Source organism: Erythrolamprus reginae, chromosome 9 (genome assembly GCF_031021105.1).
Source record: "Erythrolamprus reginae isolate rEryReg1 chromosome 9, rEryReg1.hap1, whole genome shotgun sequence".
In the NCBI taxonomy this organism is placed as follows: domain Eukaryota; kingdom Metazoa; phylum Chordata; class Lepidosauria; order Squamata; family Dipsadidae; genus Erythrolamprus; species Erythrolamprus reginae.
The window spans coordinates 53,386,392-53,412,874 of record NC_091958.1 but is presented as its reverse complement, the minus strand read 5'-3'; the positions used below and the strand labels follow the sequence as shown (position 1 = coordinate 53,412,874).

At 44.1% G+C, this 26,483-nt stretch overlaps 1 protein-coding gene across 2 annotated transcripts in view; it reads left to right on the top strand.

Annotated features, from left to right (window-relative positions):
* The first annotated feature begins 12,330 nt into the window (after nucleotides 1–12,330).
* Nucleotides 12,331–26,483, top strand: part of AP5Z1 (adaptor related protein complex 5 subunit zeta 1) — a 45,478-nt gene continuing 31,325 nt past the window's right edge. For both annotated transcript variants that reach the window (XM_070761311.1, XM_070761310.1), the window contains exons 1-9: nucleotides 12,331–12,489; nucleotides 14,095–14,232; nucleotides 15,166–15,352; nucleotides 16,554–16,698; nucleotides 19,271–19,380; nucleotides 20,318–20,486; nucleotides 20,730–20,870; nucleotides 23,803–23,840; nucleotides 25,528–25,690. In XM_070761311.1, coding sequence (XP_070617412.1) covers nucleotides 12,449–12,489; nucleotides 14,095–14,232; nucleotides 15,166–15,352; nucleotides 16,554–16,698; nucleotides 19,271–19,380; nucleotides 20,318–20,486; nucleotides 20,730–20,870; nucleotides 23,803–23,840; nucleotides 25,528–25,690 — 1,132 coding nt within the window. In that variant the 5' untranslated portion in view covers nucleotides 12,331–12,448. The remainder of the gene's footprint in view (nucleotides 12,490–14,094; nucleotides 14,233–15,165; nucleotides 15,353–16,553; nucleotides 16,699–19,270; nucleotides 19,381–20,317; nucleotides 20,487–20,729; nucleotides 20,871–23,802; nucleotides 23,841–25,527; nucleotides 25,691–26,483) is intronic.

Here is a 26,483-nt window from a genome sequence, read left to right as displayed (position 1 = left end):
CGTCTCAGGTCGCACAATCCCTTGTCTCACTTCAAAGCGTAGGGGGTTTTGTGTGTGTGTGTGTGTGCGATGAACCGGATAGAAAGAAATCTCGATCCATTTTCCTCTGATAAGTTTTTGCAAGCTGGTACATCCTAGCAGAGATCTCTTTTAATAGCGGGTTTGGGGCCACCCCAGATAAGGAAAGATTCAAAATAGAAGGTGAAATGTAAGTTGCTTGCTTGGAAAAACTTTTGATTTACCAAAAGTTTGCCCAGGTTCGCCTGGTGCACCAGTTGCGGCCCTATTTGGACCAGGAGTCACTGCTCACAGTCACTCATGCCCTCATCACCTCAAGGTTTGACTACTGTAACGCTCTCTACATGGGGCTGCCTTTGAAGAGTGTTAGGAAACTTCAGATCGTGCAGAATGCAGCTGCGAGAGCAATCATGGGCTTCCCTAGGTATGCCCATGTCTCATCAACACTCCGCAGTCTGCATTGGTTGCCGATCAGTTTCCGGTCATAATTCAAAGTGTTGGTTAGCCCTTCATGGCATCGGACCAGAATACCTTCGGGACCGCCTTCTGCCGCACGAATCCCAGCAACCGGTTAGGTCCCACAGAGTTGGCCTTCTCTGGGTCCTATCGACAAAACAATGTCGTCTGGTGGGACCCAGGGGAAGAGCCTTCTCTGTGGCGGCCCCGACCCTCTGGAATCAACTCCCCCCGGAGATTAGGATTACCCCCACCCTTCTTGCCTTTCACAAACTTCTTAAAACCCACCTTTGCCGCCAGGAATGGGGAAATTGATTCCCCTGGCCGCCCCGTTTTACATATGGTCTGTTTAGGTTGTATGATTGTTTTTTAATTAAGGGTTTTAAACTGTTCGTTTTTAATAGTCGGATTTGTATTCTGTATTGTTGTTGTAAGTCACTCCAAGTCTTCGGAGAGGGGCGGCATACAAATCTAATAAATAAGAATAAGTAGTAAAACTACTGTGGGACTTCCGACTTCAGACTGACCGAATTCTGAAACATAACACACCAGACATTGTGATCATGGAGAAAAAGAAAGTATGGATTATCGACATTGCAATCCCAGGAGACAGCAGAATTGAGGAGAAGCAGCTAGAGAAATGAGTGAAATACGGAGATCTGAAAATCGAGCTGCAACGACTCTGGCATAAGCCCGTGAAAGTGGTCCCAGTGGTCCTTGGCACGCTGGGCGCAGTGCCAAAGGATCTCAGTGGACATTTGAAAACCATCGGAATTGACAAAATCTCCACCTGTCAATTGCAAAAGGCCGCTTTACTGGGATCGGCAAACATAATTTGCCGCTACATCCCGCAGTCCTAGGTGCTTGGGAAGCGCCCGACTGGGGATGAAATACGAAATCCAGCATAGTGATCTCGTTTGCTGTGTTGTATTGACATAATAATAATAATAATAATAATAATAATAATAATAATAATAATATTTTTTAAAGGGGAACCCAGGTACTGTCCTCCATGGCCCGACACAAACCCCCTACCCATTAAGAAGAAATTTCCTGACAGAACCATCAAAAGTTGCTTTCAGAAGTTGTGGGAGCTTCGTCAGTGGAAGCTTTCAAGGAGAGACTGGATTGCAGTCTCAGAAATGGTGTAGGACAGGGGTAGGGAACGTTGGCTCTTCTATGACTTGTGGACTTCAACTCCCAGGATTCCTGAGCCAATCATTCTAGTTCAGAGAATTGTGGACTTCAACTCCCAGGATTCCTGAGCCAATCATTCTAGTTCAGAGAATTCTGGGAGTTGAGCCAATCATTCTAGTTCAGAGAATTGTGGACTTCAACTCCCAGGATTCCTGAGCCAATCATTCTAGTTCAGAGAATTCTGGGAGTTGAAGTCCACAAGTCATAGAAGAGCCAACGTTCCCTACCCCTGGTGTAGGATCTCCTTTTTGGGCAAGGGGTTAGACTAAATGACCTCCCAAGGTCCCTTTCCAACTCTGCTAATGCTAATCATTTCCTTTCACCAGGGTTTGTTGAATAGGCAGATCCAGCTGCGTCAGAAGTCAAGTTGTGTTGGTTCTTATGTTTTCAAAAGCCCTCGTCAATTGATTTCATGTCACTGCAAGGTCTTATTTTGGTAATTCAGTTCTGGAGACCTTACCTACAAAAAAGATGGGAAAAGGAATCCTCAATCTGAATATTGCATTGGCAGTTCTGTGTTAGCAAAATCTAATCTGACTCTAAAGTGTGCAATAGGGTTGATATTCCTGGAGGGGTCTGTAATATGGTAAATGATTTAGCTTTACTAGATCAATGGTCAAAGCAATGGAAACTGCAGTTTAATGTTTCCAAATGTAAAATAATGCACTTGGGGGAAAAGGAATCCTCAATCTGAGTATTGCGTTGGCAGTTCTGTGTTAGCAAAAATGTCAGAAGAGAAGGATTTAGGGATAGTGATTTCTGACAGTCTCAAAATGGGTGAGCAGTGTGGTCGGGCAGTAGGAAAAGCAAGTAGGATGCTTGGCTGCATAGCTAGAGGTATAACAAGCAGGAAGAGGGAGATTGTGATCCCCTTATATAGAGCGCTGGTGAGACCACATTTGGAGTACTGTGTTCAGTTCTGGAGACCTCGCCTACAAAAAGATATTGACAAAATTGAACGGGTCCAAAGACGGGCTACAAGAATGGTGGAAGGTCTTAAGCATAAAACGTATCAGGAAAGACTTCATGAACTCAATCTGTAGAGTCTGGAGGACAGAAGGAAAAGGGGGGACATGATCGAAACATTTAAATATGTTAAAGGGTTAAATAAGGTTCAGGAGGGAAGTGTTTTTAATAGGAAAGTGAACACAAGAACAAGAGGACACAATCTGAAGTTAGTTGGGGGGAAGATCAAAAGCAACATGAGAAAATATTATTTTACTGAAAGAGTAGTAGATCCTTGGAACAAACTTCCAGCAGACGTGGTTGGTAAATCCACAGTAACTGAATTTAAACATGCCTGGGATAAACATATCCATTGTAAGATAAAATACAGGAAATAGTACAAGGGCAGACTAGATGGACCATGAGGTCTTTTTCTGCCGTCAGTCTGTTATGTTTCTATGTTTCTAAGATATTGACAAAATTGAACGGGTCCAAAGACGGGCTACAAAAATGGTGGAAGGTCTTAAGCATAAAACTGATCAGGAAAGACTTCATGAACTCCATCTGTCTAGTCTGGAGGACAGAAGGGAAAGGGGGGACACGATCGAAACATTTAAATACGTTAAAGGATTAAATAAGGTTCAAGAGAGAAGTGTTTTTAATAGGAAAGTGAACACAAGAACAAGAGGTCACAATCTTGAGGTTAGTTGGGGGGAAAGTTCAGAAGCAATGTGAGAAAATATGATTTTACTGAAAGAGTAGTAGATGCTTGGAACAAACGTCCAGCAGACATGGTTTGCAAATCCACAGTAACTGAATTTCAACATGCCTGGGATAAACATAGATCTATCCTAAGATAAAATACAGGAAATAGTACAAGGGCAGACTAGATGGACCGTGAGGTCTTTTACTGCCCGTCAATCTTCTGTGTTTCTATAATATTTGTTTGCTTATTTTAGCTTTTGAAGCTGGGCACGTATGTGTGTGTGTGTATATTTGTGCCCTTTTGGCTTTCTTCAAACAGTGGAATCTTTAGGATTCAAAAACGGTGCCATTTTTGGCTACTTCGAAGAGTGGAATCTTTAGGATTCAACTCCAGGCACGACAAACATTTGGAAACCCATTTTAAAGCAGATATTTGCAAAATGAATCTCTGCATACAAGGGAACTGTTTTCTGAGAGTAAATATTTTTTTTTTCTCCAAATGTTAACAGCAAGGTTATTTTTGTACCTCGGCATATATTTTGTTGGTCATTCCACCTGCACATTAATCAAAGAAAGGGTAACTTTCTGGCTTTCTCCCACCTTGCATTTTAACATTTTAATTTACAGGTCATTTATCACTGCTTAATATGTTTGCGGATTCCTGGCGTGCAGGTGATAACCCAGTTTTCATTTTTAATTGCCAAATGCCCTGGGTCGGAGTTCTGGAATTAATGACACAGTCGGTTTCAACCAAAATGTAAATGTGTCTGCTCTGATGCTCAAATGAATGATGTGTTTGTGTAACAGAGCATTTACCCAGGCTGGATTTCTGTCATCTTAAAAAGTATAGCTAAAGGATTGACCCAGAAACCCGAATGGCGCTTCCCAACCTGCTTCTACAAGCATTCCCCCCCTCTTCTTGATTTCCATATCAAAAACACGTTGTTTTAATAATGTCAGGGCAGAAAACTGACAGGTGACGACTTGCGGGCCAGAATTTGCATCGAGATGATGGGGGCGTTCGCCCAGGTTCGCCTGGTGCACCAGTTGCGGCCCTATCTAGACCGGGACTCACTGCTCACAGTCACTCATGCCCTCATCACCTCGAGGTTCAACTACTGTAATGCTCTCTACATGGGGCTACCTTTGAAAAGTGTTCGGAAACTTCAGATCGTGCAGAATGCGGCTGCGAGAGCAATCATGGGCTTTCCCAAATATGCCCATGTTACACCAACACTCCGCAGTCTGCATTGGTTGCCGATCAACTTCCGGTCACAATTTAAAGTGTTGGTTATGACCTTTAAAGCCCTGCATGGCATTGGACCAGAATATCTCCGAGACCGCCTTCTGCCGCATGAATCCCAGCGACCGATTAGGTCCCACAGAGTGGGCCTTCTCCGGGTCCCGTCAACTAAACAATGTCGGTTGGCAGGCCCCAGGGGAAGAGCCTTCTCTGTGGCGGCCCCAACTCTCTGGAACCAACTCCCCGCAGAGATTAGAACTGCCCCTACTCTCCTTGCCTTTCGTAAGCTCCTTAAAACCCACCTTTGTCATCAGGTATGGGGGAACTGAGACATCTCCCCCGGGCATATACAATTTATGCATGGTATGTTTGTATGTATGTTTGCTTAGTAAATGGGTTTTTTAAAATATTTTAAACTATAATTTAGATTTGTCATGAATTGTTTTATTTTGTTGTGAGCCGCCCTGAGTCTGCGGAGAGGGGCGGCATACAAATCTAAATAATAAATAAATAAAAAACAAACTTTTTGAGTTTATCGCAAGTGAGAGCCCAGTTGTATTGAATTTAATTTGCCCTGCTAGACTTCTGAGCTGAAAACTAAGCATTGTGATGTCCATGGTAGAAGTACAAATTGTCCTTGTTAAGACCACAATGGAGCTCCAGGTTTCTTGTTAAGTGAAACCGTTGTTAAGTGAGAACATTTTACAACCTTTAAGTGATGATAAGTCACATTTTTTTCAATGGCGTTGTAACTTTGAACGGTCACTAAATGACCTGTTGTAAGCCGAGGGCTACCTATGTCATTAATTATAAAAGATGCGGTACAGTGCAGTCAGGCGGTAGGGAAAGCAAGTAGAATGCTTGGCTGCATAGCTAGAGGTATAACAAGCAGGAAGAGGGAGATTGTGATCCCGCTGCATAGAGCACTGGTGAGACCACATTTGGAATAATATTGTGTTCAGTTCTGGAGACCTCACTTACAAAAAAGAGATTGCTCAAACTGAACGGGTCCAAAGACGGGCTACAAAAAGGGTGGAAGGTCTTAAGCATAAAACGTATCAGGAAAGACATCATGAACTTCATCTGTATAGTCTGGAGGACAGAAAGGAAAGGGGGGATATGATCGAAACATTTAAATATATTAAAGGGGGGAAGTGTTTTTAATAGGAAAGTGAGCACAAGAACCAGGGGGCGCAATCTGAGGTTAGTTGGGAGAAAGATCAGAAGCAACGTCAGAAAATATTATTTTACTGAAAGAGTAAGTAGATGCTTGGAACAAACGTCCAGCAGACGTGGTTGGTAAATCCACAGGAACTGAATTTAAACATGGGATAAACATAGATCCATCCTAAGATAAAATACAGGAAATAGTATAAGGGCAGAATAGATGGACCATGAGGTCTTTTTTCTGCTGTCAATCTTCTATGTTTCTAAGATTTACACACAGGTAAAAATGAATTACAGTAGTGGGCAGGGGAAAACAGGTGGGGTTCAATGGATGGTAGCTAGTTTTCATCATGTGAGTTTTTATTCGTTGTTCCACTGGCCAGGTGGTTAAATTATTGATTGAATTGGGATATTGCACAAAGTATTTGGATAATTCACTTGACTTTAACCAAGCACATGAATGTCATCATAGTTTACAAAACCAGTGTGCCGTTATTTTTGTATGGAACATCATGTTTGTCCTTTTAAAAAATATGTTGGGGTATCTGCATTCCGAGACATAGGTGGACATCCAGACAAGCCAATTTTGATTTATTTGATTTCATTCATTCATTCATTCATTCATTCATTCATTCATTCATTCATTCATTCATTCATTTGATTTGTATGCCACCCCTCTCTGTAGACTCGGGGCGGCTAACAACAATAATAAAAACAGCATGTAAATCCAATACTACAACAACTAAAAAACCCTTATTTTAAAACCAATCATACATACAAACAAACATACCATGCATAAATTGTAAAGGCCTAGGGGGAAAGAGTATCTCAGTCCCCCCATGCCTGACGGCAGAGGTGGGTTTTAAGGAGCTTACAAACGGTGAGGAGGGTGGGGGCAATTCTAATCTCCGGGGGGAGTTGGTTCCAGAGGGCCGGGGCCGCCACAGAGAAGGCTCTTCCCCTGGATCCCGCCAAACAACATTTTTTAGTTGACGGGACCCGGAGAAGGCCCACTCTTTGGGACCTAACTGGTCGCTGGGATTCGTGCAGCAGAAGGCGGTCCCTGAGATAATCTGGTCCGATGCCATGGAGGGCTTTATGATAGGGAAGAACTATTTAAAAGCATAATAAGAACAGAATTGCCAACTTGGGAAACAAATAAGAAATAATTATTTAAAGATGGATGCTGTTAAATGGAAAGAAAAGCCCTTTAGGGTGGATAGATCCTTCAGCCTGCCCACTTTCAGCAAAATCGGTGAATAATAATTAAATGTGTATATGCCACCCGACTTCCACTAACAGCTAAATTGATCTTCGCCGAGTCAATTTGCAGCAGCTATCTCAGAGTGACAATATTTATGCAACTCCATTTACTATGTTGTCGGAAAGAAGATTCTTTTGAATAAATAGAAAGGTCTCAAATCATTTTGAAATAGGTTGGTTGTGGGGGGTTTTAAGGAAAAAAGCAAACCAGATTTTTAAACATAACCTCTTCCTGGGCTCTTGATGTAGTGTACTGGGAGGAATTTTTGCATGGTGCGGGGAGGAAAACCCAGCACTAAACTACATTTCAAGTCACTTCCAAAACAGCTCTGTCTCTAGAAAACATGCTTTGCATTTATACTGCCATATAAATTCTTGGAAGAAGTATTGGAAAGAAACACCCCCGTCCCTGTCAAAAGCAGCGTTCCCCAAGGCAGCGTACTAGGTCCTACTCTTTTCATCCTATACATGTGTGCTTTTTGCCGACGATGTGAAACTTTTCAACACCACTGACAACACACTCACTCTCCAAAAAGACCTTGACTTTGTTTCAGATTGGTCTAACACCTGGCAACTTCAAATATCAACCAACAAATGCTCTACCCTCCACATCGGCAAAAAGAATCCAAACTTCGCATATGAACTGAATAAACAAATTCTCGCAGCCAACCCACACTCAGTAAAAGACCTTGGAATACTAATATCAAACGACCTAAGTGCTAAAGCCCACTGCAACAATATCGCCAAAAAGGCTTCCAGAGTTGTTAATCTGATCCTACGTAGCTTCTGCTATGGCAATCTCACACTTCTGACTAGAGCCTACAAAACCTATGCCAGACCCATTCTGGAATACAGCTCATCTGTCTGGAACCCATACCACATCTCAGACATCAACACTCTCGAAAACATCCAAAGATATTTCACCAGAAGAGCCCTTCACTCCTCCACTCGAAACAGAATACCCTACGGAAATAGACTATCTATCCTGGGTCTTGAAAGCTTAGAACTGCGGCGCCTAAAACACGATTTAAGTATTGCCCACAAGATCATATGCTGCAACGTCCTATTCAGCTTCAACCACAACAACACAAGAGCACACAACAGATTCAAACTTAATATTAACTGCTCCAAACTTGACTGTAAAAAATATGACTTTAACAATCGAGTTGTCGAAATGTGGAACTCATTACCGGACTCAATAGTGTCAACTCCCAACCCCCAACACTTCTCCCTTAGACTCTCCACGATTGACATCTCCAGGTTCCTAAGAGGCCAGTAAGTGCACTGATGTACCTATCGTCCCCTGTCCAATTGTCTTTCCTTATCTCATATGTCATATATATTCTCTCCCTATCTATCTATCTATCTATCTATCTATCTATCTATCTATCTATCTATCTATCTCTATCTCTATCTCTATCTCTATCTCTCTCTCTCTCTCTCTCTCTCTCTCTATATATATATATATATATATATATATATATATATATATATATATATATATATATATTATATATATTCTCTCCTTATCTCTTATATCATATATATTCGCTCCCTCCCATCTACTTCTCTTCTTTTTACTTTCTATCGTCATATACTGTATATTACTTAATGTCTATTCTCTTCCATATGTATTGTATATTGGACAAAGAATAAAATAAATAAATAAAGTATTCATGGTTGTGACACGGTGAAATAGGTCAATATATGAAGGTTGCCCAGAAAGTAATGCAACACATTTTTTTTTCAACAATTGTTTATTGAACACAATGAAACTTACACACAAGAAAGAATGATGTTTCTTCTACACTCTCTATTTTTCCACGTAATCTCCATCTTGTTCTATGGTCTTCCTCCAGCGAGACACAAGGGCGTGTATGCCCTGTCGGGACCACTCCATGTTCTGGTCACCAAGCCATTTCTGCACTGGGCGAATCACCTCTACATTGGCCTCACCTTCTGTGCCCAGCGACTAACCGTACTTCTGTTGACTGTAGATTCTCCTTAAACTGTACACAAATGTTTGTGAATGTTCCCAACAGTTTTTTTCTCCGCAGTGAGAAATTAAATGACGACACGCTGCTTTTAACGTACATCACTTACAGACGCCATTTTGAAACACGGCTGCAGTTCAATTCAATTCAATTCAATTTATTAGATTTGTATGCCGCCCCTCTCCGAAGACTCGGGGCGGCTCACAACAATAATAAAAACAGTATAACAATGGAACAAATCTAATAATAAAATTATATTTTAAAAACCCCAACAATTTAAAAACCATACAACACATACATACCAAACATAAAATATAAGAAAGCCTGGGGGAGATGTCTTAATTTCCCCCATGCCTGACAATATAGGTGGGTCTTGAGTAACTTGCGAAAGACAAGGAGGGTGGGGGCCGTTCTAATCTCCGGGGGGAGTTGATTCCAAAGGGCCGGGGCCACCACAGAGAAGGCTCTTCCCCTGGGGCCCGCCAAACGACATTGTTTGGTCGACGGGACTCGGAGAAGGCCAACTATGTGGGACCTTATCGGCCGCTGGGATTCGTGCGGTAGAAGGCGGTTCCGGAGGTATTCTGGTCCAATGTTACGCTATCTGTCTGAAGAAACACAAAATTTACACACGCACTAACAAATTTGCACAGTCACACTAACCCCACCTGAAGATAGCTCGGGAACTACGGATGTCTCTTGGTTGACTTTTCTGCCTGATGTTCAAATTGAGAGCACAATTGTTAAAAAAATAAAAGGAAAAAAAGACGGTACCCAAGATTAAAACCAAATGAGTGAAAAACTAAAGTGTCAGTTTGCGTCCAAAAGCAATGAGCTTTTCGACTGTTTTCAGGAACATGGGTTACACTAATTTTAAATGTAGCGTAGAGAAAGGCAATAAAATGTTTCTAGCTGGAATGTCATTTGGATTACGAGCCACCCATCAGCCAAATGAACTGTGCGTTGCCCCAGAAGAAGCGGTGCTGTTTGAAGCTTGCTTCATTCAGAAGGTTAATTAAAACGACTGGCTGGATGAGAAAGAAAAATCACATCAGCTGGACAGGGCTAGGCTAAAACCATTGACAAGTTTTTTAAAAAGCAATTTACAGTAAGCAGCACCTGCAGGAAGCAAAATAGTTGGTAATTAAACTTTGATACTCATTATTTTAGCTGGGTGCAGAATAGAATGGCAGAATAACAATATTGGAAGAGACCTCGGCAGTCTTCTAGTCCATTCACCTGCTTCAGCAGGAAATCCTACACCAGTTAATTATTGTGTATTATTGTTAAATTTCAGGTTTCAGACATGTAGCTGAGCTCATTCGGAATGGATAAAATAGGATAAAATAATGGCAGGTCGTCTAAAAGGGAATGAATCCTGCAAATATAGACTGTTCTCTTTCATATAGTGCAGTGGTTCTCAACCTTTCTAATGCCGCGACTCCTTGTTACAGTTCCTCATGTTGTGGTGACCCCCAACCATAAGTCTAGCGCCATTTCTCCAACAGGGCTTTAAGCTGATTGGCAGGAAGGTCAGAGGGATACCCCCACTGTATACACTGCATTGGTCAGATTGTAAAAATGTTCCAAGGCGCCAGAATAGAAGCTTTAGAGCCTAACACCATGGGAAATTTGTCTTTTCCCATGGTCTTAGGCGACCCCTCTGAAACAGTTGTTCAACCCCCAAAGAGGTCCTGCCCTCCAGGTTCAGAACCACTGATATAGTGATTAATTTTGATCTGAAAGTTGCAAGGAGCTATTTACCATTCGGTGTAGGGAAGCTTTGTTCCTTCCCTTTTGATCCTCGTTTTCATTTAGCACAAGAACAAGGGGGCACAATCTGAGGTTAGTTGGAGGAAAGATCAGAAGCAACGTGAGAAAATATTATTTTACTAAAATAGTAGATACTTGGAACAAACTTCCAGCAGACGTGGTTGGTAAATCCACAGGAACTGAATGTAAACATGCCTGGGATAAACATATATCCATCCTAAGATAAAATACAGGAAATAGTATAAGGGCAGACTAGATGGACCATGAGGTCTTTTTCTGCCGTCAGACTTTTATGTTTCTTTGTTTCTAACAAAAATTGAAATGGGAGAGTTGGACTTTTAAGTGAAACCATAATGGTGTTTATAATGGTAAAGTGTTTTTATTTGTATTTTCCATTCTTTTTAAAAATTAACTGTACCCACTCTCCTGGTGGTCGGTCTGGGTTAGAATGAAATGTGATTGATTGAGTTGAATCCACCCATCTTAAAATGGCTAAGGTTGAAAAACTGGCTTGTTTGTCCAATACACAATGAGGGTCTTAGTGGGTATATATCTATATACACATAGTAAAATACATGATGAAGGTTATAGAGGAGATATTCATAGTAAAATATATCTAAGAAATAATAGAAAAGAAGATAAAGTAATAGAACGTATCAATGAAAGAATAGAAGAAGAGATATAGGAATAGAAGAAAGGTATAGGAGATATAGGAGAGCAATAGGACAGGCGACAGAAGGCACTCTAGTGCACTTGTACTCGCCCCTTACTGACCTCTTAGGAATCTGGATAGGTCAACCGTAGATAATCTAAGGGTAAAGTGTTGGGGGTTTGGGGATGACACTATGGAGTCCGGTAATGAGTTCCACGCTTCGACAACTCGGTTACTGAAGTCATATTTTTTACAGTTAAGTTTGGAGCGATTAATATTAAGTTTAAATCTGTTGTGTGCTCTTGTGTTGTTGTGGTTGAAGCTGAAGTAGTCGCCGACAGGCAGGACGTTGCAGCATATGATCTTGTGGGCAATACTTAGATCATGTTTAAGGCGTCTTAGTTCTAGGCTTTCTAGGTGATTGATTGAGTTGAATCCACCCATCTTAAAATGGGCAAGGTTGAAAAACTCTGGCATAGACAAAAGATGTCTCAGCCCTTCTCCATCTGGAGGTCCTTAAATGCATCAGCACTAGAATTCCCAAAACACCCAGCTGGCTGGTCCATTTCTCAAGGCTGCCTGTCTGAGAAGCTATTCATTACAAGAACCCTGCATTTAAGTTCTGCTTCTTGTGCCTTGTTTGCGCCACCCACTTGTCTTCCTCTTCATATGCATCTTGATAGCTTATTCCAGACCCACCCCACCTCCTCCCCGTCCTTTCTCCTTCCCCTCTTCTCTCTCTTCTTTCATTACTCTCTCTTGTGTGTCCAATCACACTTGGCCAATTAACAATTCCATTACTGTATATTCTATTCTTGGCCAAAGCGACGCTCCAAACTTCACCCGGAACGTTGCGAGCGGGAGCCTCGCGTTCAACCCGGGCCGATTTTAAAGGTGGACACACACACCCCGCGCGCGTGCGCAGAGCCCTCTTTGCCCGGGCCTAACAATCGTATCGGGATTTTGGGGGCTTTGTTTGGGTATTTTTTTCCTCCTCCCGAGTAAACCCGGCTCTGGGCGGGCGAGAAGGGCGGGATGTACTCGGCGGGGACGGAAAGTTTGCTGCGGCAGGCCAGGTAGGAAGCAGAGGGGAGAGAGAAAAGGAGGAAGGTTTGCCTAAGCCAGCTTCCCATTTGCTTGTTTGGCATCTAGCCAAGCCTAGATTCATCCTGGCTTATGCAGTTGGGTGGATGAGCTTTGTCAGCCAGCCGCCCTCCTGGAGCACAAGGTCCCCACCAGCTTTGGCCCGACGCTTTTTATCCAAGGGGCTCAGCCTCTTTGCTCAAGGTGGGGGGTGAGCCACGGTTCCTCTCTGTTTCCTTGCAGACGTTTAATAACCCAACTAGGTAACATCATCAGTGTTTCTGGAGGAGGAGGCGGAATAGAATTATGGGGTCCTTGGTGCTCTGAGCTTGGTGGTTTTCTTGTGGACATTTCATGACCCAACTAAGTAACATCATCAGTGCTAGAAAGGTTTCTGGAGAGGAGGGATAGGATTATTTATTCATTCGTTTATTATTTGGATTTATATACTGCCCCACTCCCGAAGGACTCTGGCGGCTTACACCAAATACACAAATATAAATACCCCTTACATATTCAATATAACACACACAGCCCTTAAAACAGGGTGTCCAGCAAACCGGAAAATCAGGGAATTATCAGGGAAATCAGCGGTTTGGGAAATATCAGGGAATTATCAAGGAATTTGTGGAAAAAAATGGAAGAAATCAGGGGGGAAAACCAAACTATTAAAATGTTTAAAAGTCGGGAAAATCATGTTAAAAAAAGAGATCATGCTGCCTGGCAGAGAAGCAAACATGAGCATAACTGGTAATAACTTGCTTCCTCAGCTACCGATATTTCTCCATGGCTTAGCCGTTTGGTATGATGTCATCTTCGACCACGCCTTAACTAGATCGCAAGTTATAGGGAAATGTCGGAAATATCAGGGAATTTCAAAATGCTTTCCCCCTGGACACCCTGTTAAAAACAGTGCAGTATAAAACCAATTATGGGGTCTTTTGTGCTCTCTGAGCTTGCCTATTTTCTTGAAATTACATAAACATCAGTGTGAGAAGGGAGACAGAGAATATAACTCTCTCCCTTATAGCACTGATGATGTTCCCTAGCTGGGTCATGAAAGAAAACAGTCAAGCTCAGAGAGCACCAAGGACCCCTTACTTCAACCCTGAGCTACAAATGTTCTCCTTTATAATTCATCGTTCAGTTTCTGGCTTGGCACCCACATCCAAAAACAAGCGGAGTTTGCCTACTTAGCTAAGCCTGGCAACAGCCAGCCATGGTTACCCATTGGATCCTTCAGCCATTTTAAAATAATTCCCATTATAATGTTTGTCAGTTGTTTCTGTGTTCAGCTTCCTGTGCTGGTGCCGGGTTGCTGGGATAACTTCCTGGTTTCTATAGTTATAATATTTGTGCTAGGGAAATGTGCCTGTGCACACTTTTGAGTCAATATTGATTGCGTGCGACTGCCTAGAGAAGCCCTTGCAGGTTTTTTTGTAGGATTTTCAGGAATAATTAGGCTTTTCCCTTCCTAGGAGAAAGTACATCATGCTTATCAGTTGAGGACTACCAATAATTGGGTGTTAGACCATAATTGACTTTGAACTGTATCAAATGCGACATTTCTTAACTTGTCAATTCTTCTTTCTTATTAGAGAGCTCCAGGATGACGAATTTAAAAAATTCACTTCTCGGATCTCAGGCTTCCTCCAAAATCAAGATTTCGGAAATGAAACAGTTGATTCCTTGCGAAGACTATTTCTTATTGTCTCAACCACCAAATACAGTCAGAAGTGAGTGAGAAATAGCACAGCATATAACATGTATTATATTTTGTGGAATCTATTTTCCTAATCAAATTTGCTGATTGATTCTTTTTTTTTTCTTTAGGGGGTGGGTGGGTTAAGAAACTAGCCTTTTTTTCAAAATTTATCCAACATTCTTTTTAAAAAAATTAAATGAATGAAGACAAGCATCTGAAATCAGGAATTTGTGATTGAGAACAATGGGGTGGGGATCTAGAAGAGGGAGATTGTGATCCCCTTATATAGAGCGCTGGTGAGACCACATTTGGAATAATGCGTTCAGTTCTGGAGACCTCACCTACAAAAAGATATTGACAAAATTGAACAGGTCCAAAGACGGGCCACAAGAATGGTGGAAGGTCTTAAGCATAAAACGTATCAGGAAAGACTTAATGAACTCAATCTGTATAGTCTGGAGGACAGAAGGAAAAGGGGGGGACATGATCGAAACATTTAAATATGTTAAAGGGTTAAATAAGGTTCAGGAGGGAAGTGTTTTTAATAGGAAAGTAAACACAAGAACAAGGGGACACAATCTGAAGTTAGTTGGGGGAAAGATCAAAAGCAACATGAGAAAATATTATTTTACTGAAAGAGTAGTAGATCCTTGGAACAAACTTCCAGCAGACGTGGTTGGTAAATCCACAGGAACTGAATTGAAACATGCCTGGGATAAACATAGATCCATTGTAAGATAAAACACAGGAAATAGTATAAGGGCAGACTAGATGGACCATGAGGTCTTTTTCTGCCATCAGTCTTCTATGTTTCTAACATGAAAGTACCGGTAGTGGTTATATTCAGATATGCTTTTTATTCTGGGATATTAATGGGGAAACATCAAGTAGATGGCACATTGTTCAATGATTCCTGTTACTTTAAATTTCCTCTTTTTATTCCTTTGCATGACTTTTCTTGCAGATTGGAGGAGAAATTTATTCAACTTCTGCAGACCACCTTATACCAGCCAAAGTGCCCTAAGCAAATTCAGATACTTTGCAGTGCCATATTGAGAGAGGTAACATTTTGCAATGATTTCTCTCTGCCTTGGGATAAATTCCGAGACACCAGGCTGTTGAGTTTAGCATTCTCCATCGTGCAATCCCAAGTAAGCAAGGCATTTTACTATTATTTATAATTTACTTCCCCCCCCCCCCATTGATTCTATCTGAGTGGTTGCTGGGAATCAAAAACAGCTTGATGGCCCATAATCAACTCCACTTCCGTTGTCTACTAACTCTTTTAACAGCTTTAATAATAATAATAATAATAATAATAATAATAATAACAACAACAACAACAACAGAGTTGGAAGGGATCTTGGAGGTCTTCTAGTCCAACCCCCTGCTTAGTAAACCCTACACTACTTCAGATAGATGTTTATCCAACATCTGCTTTAAAACTTCCAGTGTTGGGCATTCACAACTTCTGGAGGCAAGCTGTTCCACCGATCAACCGTTCTGACTGTCAGGAAATTTCTCCTTAGTTCTCACTCCTATCATATGTAATCAAGCGGTGGCAAAACAGCCAAACAATAATATTGCATAGTAAAATATGGCTGTTTCCTTTTTTAAGATGGTTTTGCAATTGTTTTGCATTGGACTTCTGCTCGCCATTCAACATTCATATGATAAACGCAGATGTGGAATGAATGTTTTAAATGCTTTCTTTAAGCTCCCCCGTGTGGTGAAAATAGATATTTTTTAAATTCTGGAAATCCACACAAACACACCCCAAAAATATCCCCTAAAAGAGCCTCTTTTTTTTGCACTGGGGTTCTTAACTGGCCTGTGAAATCCCTAAGATACCTCTCCAGAATTCAGATAGCACTGTGGGTTGACATAGAAACATAGAAGACTGACGGCAGAAAAAGACCTCATGGTCCATCTAGTCTGCCCTTATACTATTTCCTGTATTTCATCTTAAGATGGATATATGTTTATCCCAGGCATGTTTAAATCCAGTTACTGTGGATTTACCAACCACGTCTGCTGGAAGTTTGTTCCAAGGATCTACTACTCTTTCAGTGAAATAATATTTCCTCACGTTGCTTTTGATCTTTCCCCCAACTAACCTCAGATTGTGCCCCCTTGTTCTTGGGTTCACTTTCCTATTAAAAACACTTCCCTCCTGAACCTTATTTAACCCTTTAACATATTTAAATGTTTCGATCATGTCCCCCCTTTTCCTTCTGTCCTCCAGACTATACAGATTGAGTTCATTGAGTCTTTCCTGATACGTTTTATGCTTAAGACCTTCCACCCGATTCAATTCTCCTATTCGTTATCGAATCATTGCTTTATCCAAAGTGCAGCCAAAAGACAACTGTTGAAGAAATTGGGCAGCACGTGGTGAAAATTCTGGAAGGCAGGCTGCCTGAAGATCAGAGTGCCCGTCCTCTTCTCCCCATCCTGTCGAAAGTCATCAGTTCCGCACCACTGAGCCTGAACGAAGGTGGTTATTTGAGTTCTGAAATTGTCAGGCGACTTCTCAACCTCCATCAGTCCAGCTTTCGTTAAGCGGCTGCTTGCCTGGGATGCTTGGACTAAGAATTGTCTGATTTTATTTATTTATTATTTTATTATTTATTTATTATTTAGATTTGTATGCCGCCCCTCTCCGAAGAGGGATTTGTTTGTTCGTCAAACATGTTTGTTTGTTCGTCAAACATGTACAAGAGAGCAGGGATAGGTATAAACATAAGCAAAAAGCAAAGGTAGTGCCGTATTTTTCGGACTACAACACACACCTTAATTTTATTTATTTATTTAATTTAATTTTATTTATTGGATTTGAATGCCGCCCCTCTCCGCAGACTCGGGGCGGCTAACAACAGCAATAAAACAGCATATAATAATAATCCAATACTAAAACAGTTAAAAACCCTTATTATAAAACCAATCATACGTACAGACATACCAGGCGTACAATTGTAAAGGCTTAGGGGGAAAGAGTATCTCAATTCCCCCATGCCTGGCGGCAGAGGTGGGTTTTAAGCAGCTTACGAAAAGCAAGGAGGGTGGGGGCAATTCTAATCTCTGGGGGGAGTTGGTTCCAGAGGGCCGGGGCTGCCACAGAGAAGGCTCTACTCCTGGGTCCCGCCAAGCGACATTGTTTAGTTGACGGGACCCGGAGAAGACCCACTCTGTGGGACCTAACTGGTCGCTGGGATTCGTTGCAGCAGAAGGCGGTCCCTGAGATAATCTGGTCCGGTGCCATGAAGGGCTTTATAGGTCATAATCAACACTTTGAATTGTGGCCGGAAACTGATCGGCAACCAATGCAGACTGCGGAGTGTTGGTGTAACGTGGGCATATTTGGGAAAGCCCATGATTGCTCTCGCAGCTGCATTCTGCACGATATGAAGTTTCCGAACACTTTGGGGGAGGAACATAAGAAAAAAATATTCTGCCTATCAGCTAGCATCCTTACCTAATAGCTTGGAACAGGTATATTCTGCCTTCTGCCTCAAGTATCCCAGCGGCCACTTAGGTCCCACAGAATTGGCCTTCTCCAGGTCCCATCTGCTAGGCAATACCACCTGGCGGGGCCTAGGGGAAGAGCCTTCTCTGTGGCGGCCCCGGCCCTTTGGAATCAACTCCCTCTAGGGATTCGTACTGCCTCCACTCTCCTGGCCTTCCACAAGACTTTAAAAACTCATCTCTGCCGGCAGGCTTGGGGCCATGGAGTGTTATATCTAACTCCGGACAATGTATATGGCAGTGATGGTGAGCCTTTTTTCCCTCGGGTGCCGAAAGCGCATGCTTGCATGCTATCGCGCATGCGTGAGTGCCCTCACCCATAATTCAATGCCTGGGGAGGGCAAAAACAGCTTGCCCTGTCCCCTGGAGGCCCTCTGGAGGCTGGAAACGGCCTGTTTCCCAACTTCTGGTGGGCCCAGTAGGCTCGTGTTTTGCCCTCCCCAGGATCCAAGCCCAAAATTTCAAGTCTGGTGGCATAAGGGATTCTATTGTGGGTAGAGGAGTGGAGTGATCTTCTTGTGAAATACCCCTGGACCCACACACTAGTGTTAATGTCTGATATACAGTGTGGATTCCAGGTGGATGAGCTGTATTCAAGAATTGGCCTGGCAAAGATTTTGTATCCCTAGTTAACAATAATTAAAAATAATTTCTGCACAAATGATTCATTGGAATTTATAGTATACAAATGGATACATATCAATCACGTTTGCTGTGTATTACTGTTTTTTGAGAACCAAATACAGTGATACCTCGTCTTACAAACTTAATTGGTTCCGGGACGAGGTTCTTAAGGTGAAATGTTTGTAAGACGAAACAATGATTCCCATAAGAATCAATGGAAAAGCGATTAATGTGTGCAAGCCCAAAATTCACCCCTTTTGCCAGCCGAAGCGCCCGTTTTTGCACTGCTGGGATTCCCCTGGGGCTCCCCTCCATGGGAAACCCCACCTCTGGAGTTCCGTGATTTTGCGATGCTGCAGGGGAATCCCAGCATTGCAAAAACGAGCGCTTCGCTGGCAACGGAAGTCTGGAGGTGGGGTTTCCCAGCGAAGGGAGCATCAGTGAAATCGCAGCATCGCAAAAACACTGATGTCCTTGAAACCCCACCTCCAGACCTCTCTGTTTTTGCGATGCTGCGATTTCACTGATGCTCCCCTCGCTGGGAAACCCCACCTCCGGACTTCCGTTGCCAGCGAAGCACCCGTTTTTGCGCTGCTGGGATTCCCTTGCAGCATCACAAAAACACGGAAGTCCAGAGGTGGGGTTTCCCATGGAGGGGAGCCTCAGGGGAATCCCAGCGGCGCAAAAACGGGCGACGGAAGTCCGGAGGCGGGGCATCCCAGCAGCGGTGGTGGGTTTGTAAGGTGAAAATAGTTTGGAAGACGAGGCAAAAAAATCTTAAACCCCGGGTTTGTATCTCGAAAAGTTTTGTATGACGAGGCGTTTGTAAGACGAGGTATCACTGTAATAATATTTTAAAATTAGAATTGAAAGTACCACCTGCAGTCTCTTTTAGTTGCCTCTCTCTTTTGGGTTCCTAGACCAGATCAACCTGATCAGCAAAAGGATGGTGGATTGGCTCAGGTACGCCAGCCTTCAGCAAGGAGGGACCCCAGCAACAGGTGGCTTTTTCAATCCAAGAGGAAAACAGGTATTCAACCCACACTTTATGACCTGTGGACTTCAACTCCCAGGATTCCTGAGTCAGCAATGCTAGGAGTTTTATTTTCCTGCCTGGCTGGAATTTTTTATTATTATTTTATTATTTATTAGATTTGTATGCCGCCCCTCTCCGTAGACTTGGGGTGGCTCACAACACAATAAAAACAGTCCATGACAAATCTAATAATTTACAATTTTAAATATTTTAAAAACCCCATTATTAAGCAGACATGCATACAAACATACCATACATAAATTGTAAAGGCCCGGGGGAGATATCTCAGTTCCCCCATGCCTGACGACAACGGTGGGTTTTGAGGAGTTTACGAAAGGCAAAGAGGGTAGGGGCAGTTCTAATCTCTGGGGGGAGCTGGTTCCATAGAGCCGGGGCCGCCACAGAGAAAGCTCTTCCCCCAACCGACATTGTTTAGTTGACGGGACCTGGAGAAGACCAACTCTGTGGGACCTAATCGGTCGCTGGGATTCGTGCAGCGAAAGGCGGTCCCTGAGATAGTCTGGTCTGATGCCATGAAGGACTTTATAGGTCATAACCAACACTTTGAATTGTGACCAGAAACTGATCGGCAACCAATGCAGACTGCGGAGTGTTGGTGTGACATGGGCATATTTGGGGAAGCCCATGATTGCTCTCGCAGCTGCCTTCTGCATGATCTGAAGTTTCCGAACACTTTTCAAAGGTAGCCCCATGTAGAGAGCGTTACAGTAATTGAGCCTCAAGGTGATGAGGGCAGGAGTGACTGTGAGCAGTGACTCCCGGTCCAAATAGGGCCGCAACTGGTGTACCAGGCGAACTGGGTAACCCTCTTGATAAATCACTGGGTACTCCTCACATTTAAACCTGGAGTTACTGTCCCTGCCTTTTTGTCGCTCCCCACTGATTCTACCACCCTTTGTCTTTCTCCCAGCCTGGGCCCATCACCGAGGTGGACGGCACGGTGGCCACTGATTTTTTCACCGTGTTGTCGGTGGGTCAGAGTTACACGGAGGATCAATGGCTTAACATGCAGACTTTTTCCATGCTGAGGAAGTGGCTCCTGTGTTACAGGAGTGACACAACAAGCAATCCAAATTCAGGTGAGGGGTTTTTCTTTTCCTTTGGGGCCCCGTGTGGAAGAGAAATGGGAAATTTTCAAATCTGCAGATGACCTTGGTTCTCAAGAGAAAGTATTTTGTTTCAACCACCCCAGCTATCTCAAATTCCCTCCTCCCTATCCCTCAGCTCCAGTGTGACAGCACTGAAGCGCCAAGATAGCTTCGGTCAGGTCAGCTTTCAGGGTGGACATTTGTCCCGCCTCGCCTTGTCTCTTCCCTTTATAGATGACAAGTCGGAGGTGGACGGTTCTCTCGTGTCGATGGTCTCCGTCACATCCACCTCAAGTCGCCTCCTTTCTCCAAGGGAACGTTTGAGAGAAAAGGCCTTCGAGTACTGCCAGCGGCTTCTGGAGCAGAGCAATCGGCGTGAGTCCTAGGTGGCAGTGGGCAGGAATTGCACCAGTTGCGGCCCTATTTGGACAGGGAGTCATTGCTCACAGTCACTCATGCCCTCATCACCTCGAGGTTCGATTACTACAACGCTCTCTACATGGGGCTACCTCTGAAAAGTGTTCGGAAACTTCAGATCGTGCAGAACACAGCCGCGAGAGCCATCGTGGGGCTTCCAAGATTCGCCCACGTCTCTTCAACACTCCGTGGCTTGCATTGGCTGCCGATCAGTTTCCGGTCACAATTCAAAGTGTTGGTCATGACCTTTAAAGCCCTACATGACATTGGACCAGAATACCTCCGGAACCGCCTGCTACCGCACGAATCCCAGCGACCGATAAAGTCCCACAGAGTTGGCCTTCTCCGGGTCCCGTCGACTAAACAATGTCGTTTGGCGGGCTCCAGGGGAAGAGCCTTCTCTGTGGCGGCCCCGGCCCTCTGGAACCAACTCCCCCCGGAGATTAGAACTGCCCCCACCCTCCCTGTCTTTCGTAAACTACTCAAGACTCATTTATACCGCCAGGCATGGGGGAGTTGAGATAGCTCTTCCCCCTAGGCCATTACAAGTTATGCATGGTATGTTTGTGTGTATGTTTGGTTTTATAATAAGGGTTTTTAGTTGTTTTTTATTTTTGGATTGTACATGTTGTGTTTATTATTGTTGTTAGCCGCCCTGAGTCTGCAGAGAGGGGCGGCATACAAATCCAATAAATTATTATTATTAAATTATTATTATTAATTGGGTACAGGCAGTCCTCGACTTACAACAGTTCACTTAGTGACCATTCAAAGTTCTCCAAGTCTTTGGAGAGGGGCGGCATACAAGTATAATTATTAATAATAATAATAATAATAATAATAATAATAATAGTTACAATGGCCCTGGAAAAAGGGACATGGGGCCGTTTTTTTCAGAGTTACGGCCATTCCAGCATCCCCCCCCCCCGAACAGGTGATCCAAATCCTGGTTCATCCTTATGACCGTTGCTGTGACTGACGGTCTTGTGGACCCCCCCCCCCCTTTGCGACCTTCCGGCAAGCAAAAGTCCACAGGGGAAGCCAGATTCGCTTAATGACCGGGTTCACTTGCTTATCAACTGCAGTGAGCCACTTAACAACTGAGGCAAGGAAGGTCGTAAAATGGGGCAAAATTCACTTAACAAATGTCTGTCTTTAAACAGTGGTCGCAGGTCGAAGACTACCTGTATAGGGTTGGCAACATTAGTAAACATTCGACTTCCGAGTTTTGAAGTTACAGCAGCGCGGAAGAGAATGTGGCCTTACGATCAGTCCTCACACTTACGACCATTGCAACATTTCTGCGGTTATGTGATCACGATTCAAGCACTTGGCAACCAGCACTCGTTTAGGATAGCTGCAGTATCCTATGATGAGCAAAATCAGCAGGTTTGCAAGTGGCAGTCGTGTGATGCTTTTGCTTAATAATCACGGTTGATTTTCCTTAATACAGTAATCATAAAAACCGAGGATTTATTTATTTATTTTATTTTATTTATTGGATTTGTATGCCGCCCCTCTCCGCGGACTCGGGGCGGCTAACAACAATGGTAAAACAACATGTAACAATCCAATTTGATAAAACAATTAAAAACCCTTATTATAAAAAACCAAACATACATACAAACATACCATGCATAACTTGTAGTGGCCTAGGGGGAAAGAATAACTTAACTCCCCCATGCCTGGCGACAAAGGTAGGTCTTAAGAAGTTTGCGAAAGGCAAGGAGGGTGGGGGCTGTTCTAATATCTGGGGGGAGTTGATTCCAGAGGGCCGGGGCCACCACAGAGAAGGCTCTTCCCCTGGGGCCCGCCAAACGACAATTGTTTGGTCGACGGGACCCGGAGAAGGCCAACTCTGTGGGACCTTATCGGTCGCTGGGATTCGTGCGGTAGAAGGCGGTTCCGGGTGTATTCTGGCCCAATGCCATGTAGGGCTTTAAAGGTCATGACCAACACTTTGAATTGTGACCGGAAACTGATCGGCAGCCAGTGCAGACTGCGGAGTGTTGCAGAAACATGGGCGAATCTGGGAAGCCCCACGATGGCTCTCGCGGCCGCATTCTGTAGAGCAGTGTTTTTCAACCAGTGTGCCGTGGCACACTAGTGTGCCGCGAGACATGGTCAGGTGTGCCGCGAAGCTCAGAGAGAAAGAAAGCAAGAGAGAGAGAAAGCAAGAGAGAGAGAGAGAAAGCAAGAGAGAGAGAGAGAAAGCAAGAGAGAGAGAGAGAAAGCAAGAGAGAGAGAGAGAACAAGAGAGAGAGAGAGAGAAAGAAAGCAAGAGAGAGGGAGGGAGGGAAGGAGAGAGAGAGAGAAAGACATAGAGGGAGGTAGGGAGGGAGAGAGAAAGAGAGCAAAAAAGAGGAAGGAAGGAAGAGAAAGAAAGAGGGATGGAGAGAGAGAGAAAGAAAGAGGAAGGAAGGGAGAGAAAGAGGGAGGGAGAAAGAAATAGAGTGAAGGGGAGGAAGAGAGAGAGAGAGAATTTTTTTGTCCAACCTTTTTTTAGCTGTCCCCCCGCTCAATGTGCCCCAGGGTTTCGTAAATGCAAAAAATGTGCCGCGGCTCAAAAAAGGTTGAAAATCACTGCTGTAGAGAGCGTTGCAGTAATCGAACCTCGAGGTGATGAGGGCATGAGTGACTGTGGATGGTCCTGTAACGCCTCGCTTAGCAACTGCCTTACCCAAGGGATGAATTTCCCACTCCCAATTCTCATCAGTGGAATGGGCTTCAAGGATCAAAGTGAGCAGAATTTTCCACCTTGAAAACTCACTCACCGTGCTCGTTCATGGTTCTTCGCACAAAAAATGTCAGGACTCGGATCCTGGAGTGAAAAGTTCCCCATCCTTCCAGCCAGGAGTCTGAACGCAGTTCGATTTTTTTTGACCCCCAGGGGCTGTGAAGAAAGCAGACGGGGAGCTACAGAAAGCCGTAAGTATCGCGCAAAAAAAAAAAAATGGGAGTAAGATTTAGCACAGGGGTGGGTAGATCTGGCCGGCTTGCCACACTATCTGTTGAAGGCCTGATGATTATGAGAACTTGGGATGGGGGGGGGGGGATTTTCATGAGGAAGACGATGCAACCACAAAGCCTCCTTTCGAGGGGTTCAAGGGCATCCTATGCCCATCCACCTGGGCGGAAGTAGAAGGAGGACTGACCACGCTGGCACAAGCTGAGTGGGAAACAGGACAGGTTTGTGGGTCGGGGTGTGAAACTCAGATTCAAGTTTCGCAGTGCCTGGATGACTCGGGCAATAAACTGAACAGAGAAAAAGGTGGATAGAGAAAAATTCTTTTCTCTATCACACAATACTAGGACGAAGGGGCCCTCCCTAAAGCTCACAGGAGAGAAAGTGAGGACAAATAAAGGGAAATATTTCTTCACCCAGAGAGTCCTTGGTTTATGAGATTCCCTTACAGAATACGTTGCGACAGCTGTCAGCCTGGAGAGCTTCAAGGCAGGATTAGACAGATTCATGCATGCCAAGTGTATCATAGGTGGTTATTGAAATGGATGTCCATGTGCCGCCTCTATGTTGGTTGAAGCAGGCAGGATTCCCTTGGGTACCATTTGTTGAGGGTCAAGGGAAAGGGAGGGTCTTGCCTTCTCTTTCTGCTCAAGATCCCCATGGACAATTGGGGGGGGGGAGCTATAGGACACAGAATGCTGGACTCGATGGGCTTTGGCCCGATTCAGCAGGGCTCTTCTTAGGTTCTTAGGTTCTATCTGTCTTCCTTCCTTCCTTCCTTCCTTCCTTCCTTCCTTCCTTCCCCCTCTCTCTCTGTCTTTATCTTCCTCCCTCCCCCCTCCCTCTCTTTGAGTTGAGGCAGGCAGGATTCCCTTGGGTCCCATTTGTTGGGGGTCAAGGGAAAGTCTTGCCTTCTCTTTCTGCTCAAGATCCCCATGGACAATTGGGGGGGGGGCCTATGGGACACAGAATGCTGGAATCGATGGGCTTTGGCCAGATTTAGCAGGGCTCTTCTTAGGTTCTTAAAATGGAACTTTGAGGAGTGCTTTGACTTGGAATTTATTTATTTATATTTGATTTGATTTGATTTGATTTGATTTGATTTGATTTGATTTGATTTGATTTGATTTGATTTGATTTGATTTGATTTGATTTGAATGCCACCCCTCTCCGTGGACTCGGGGTGGCTAACAACAGTGACAAAAAACAGAATGTAAAAATCCAATACTACAACAGCTAAAAACCCTTGTTATAAAACCAATCACACATACAAACATACCATGCATAAATTGTAGAAGCCAAGGGGGAAAGATTATCTTAATTCCCCCATGCCTGACGGCAGAGGTGGGTTTTGAGGAGCTTACGAAAGGCAAGGAGGGTGGGGGCTATTCTAATCTCTGGGGGGGAGTTGATTTAAGTTTGGATGCTACCTGGAACCTTGACCCTGGGGGCAGAACACATGCCAGCAATTTGGGCAGCGGCTTCAATCTGGCTACGTCCACCCAGTTGGCCCTGTCCACCTCCACACACACGAAACTCAACCACAGCCCCACTGCTTCCTTCAATGAAATTGAGTTTCATACCCCCAGTTTAGCAGCGACAAAGAACTGTACATGACCTAGACTTCTATTTCGTTTTTCCCCCCTCCAGTGTCTCATCGAAGCGGTCACCATTATGGATATCATCTGCCAACACGACTCGTCTTATGTTTACCGCTCCCTCTCCTGCCTGAAAAACCTCCACGGACGGGTCAGCGGGGATCTTTCGTGCGCCCGCGTGCTGATTCCCATCGCCCAGTTTTTTCTAAATCACAGTGAGTCAAGAAGGTTGGGTGCTGCATTCAGGGATTTCTTTATAAAACAATTTTTTAAAAAAACCCAACAACTTCGAAATCCCCCCCCTTTTTTGGGTAATGGTTAAGTTCTCAATAATAACAACAGCAACAGAGTTGAAAAGGACCTTAAAAGTCTTCTAGTCCAACCCCCTGCTTAGGCAGGAAACCCTACACTACTTCAGACAGATGGTTATCCAACATCTGCTTATAAATGTCCAGTGTTGGAGTAGAAGTGATGTGCCGGTGCCTGGAGGCTGTTGGGGTCAGGATGGGTGTCAACAGACTCAAACTCAACCCGGATAAGACTTGGGCGTCCTCCTCGATCCACAGCTCACATTAGAGAAACATCTTTCAGTTGTGGCGAGGGGGGGCGTTCGCCCAGGTTCGCCGGGTGCACCAGTTGCGGCCCTATTTGGACCGGGAGTCACTGCTCACAGTCACTCATGCCCTCATCACCTCGAGGCTCGACTACTGTAACGCTCTCTACATGGGGCGACCTTTGAAAAGTGTTCGGAAACTTCAGATCGTGCAGAATGCAGCTGCGAGAGCAATCATGGGCTTTCCTAAATACGCCCATGTCACACCAACACTCCGCAGTCTGCACTGGTTGCCGATCAGTTTCCGGTCACAATTCAAAGTGTTGGTTATGACCTATAAAGCCCTTCATGGCACCGGACCAGAATATCTCCGGGACCGCCTTCTGCCGCACGAATCCCAGCGACCAGTTAGGTCCCACAGAGTTGGCCTTCTCCAGGTCCCGTCAACTAAACAA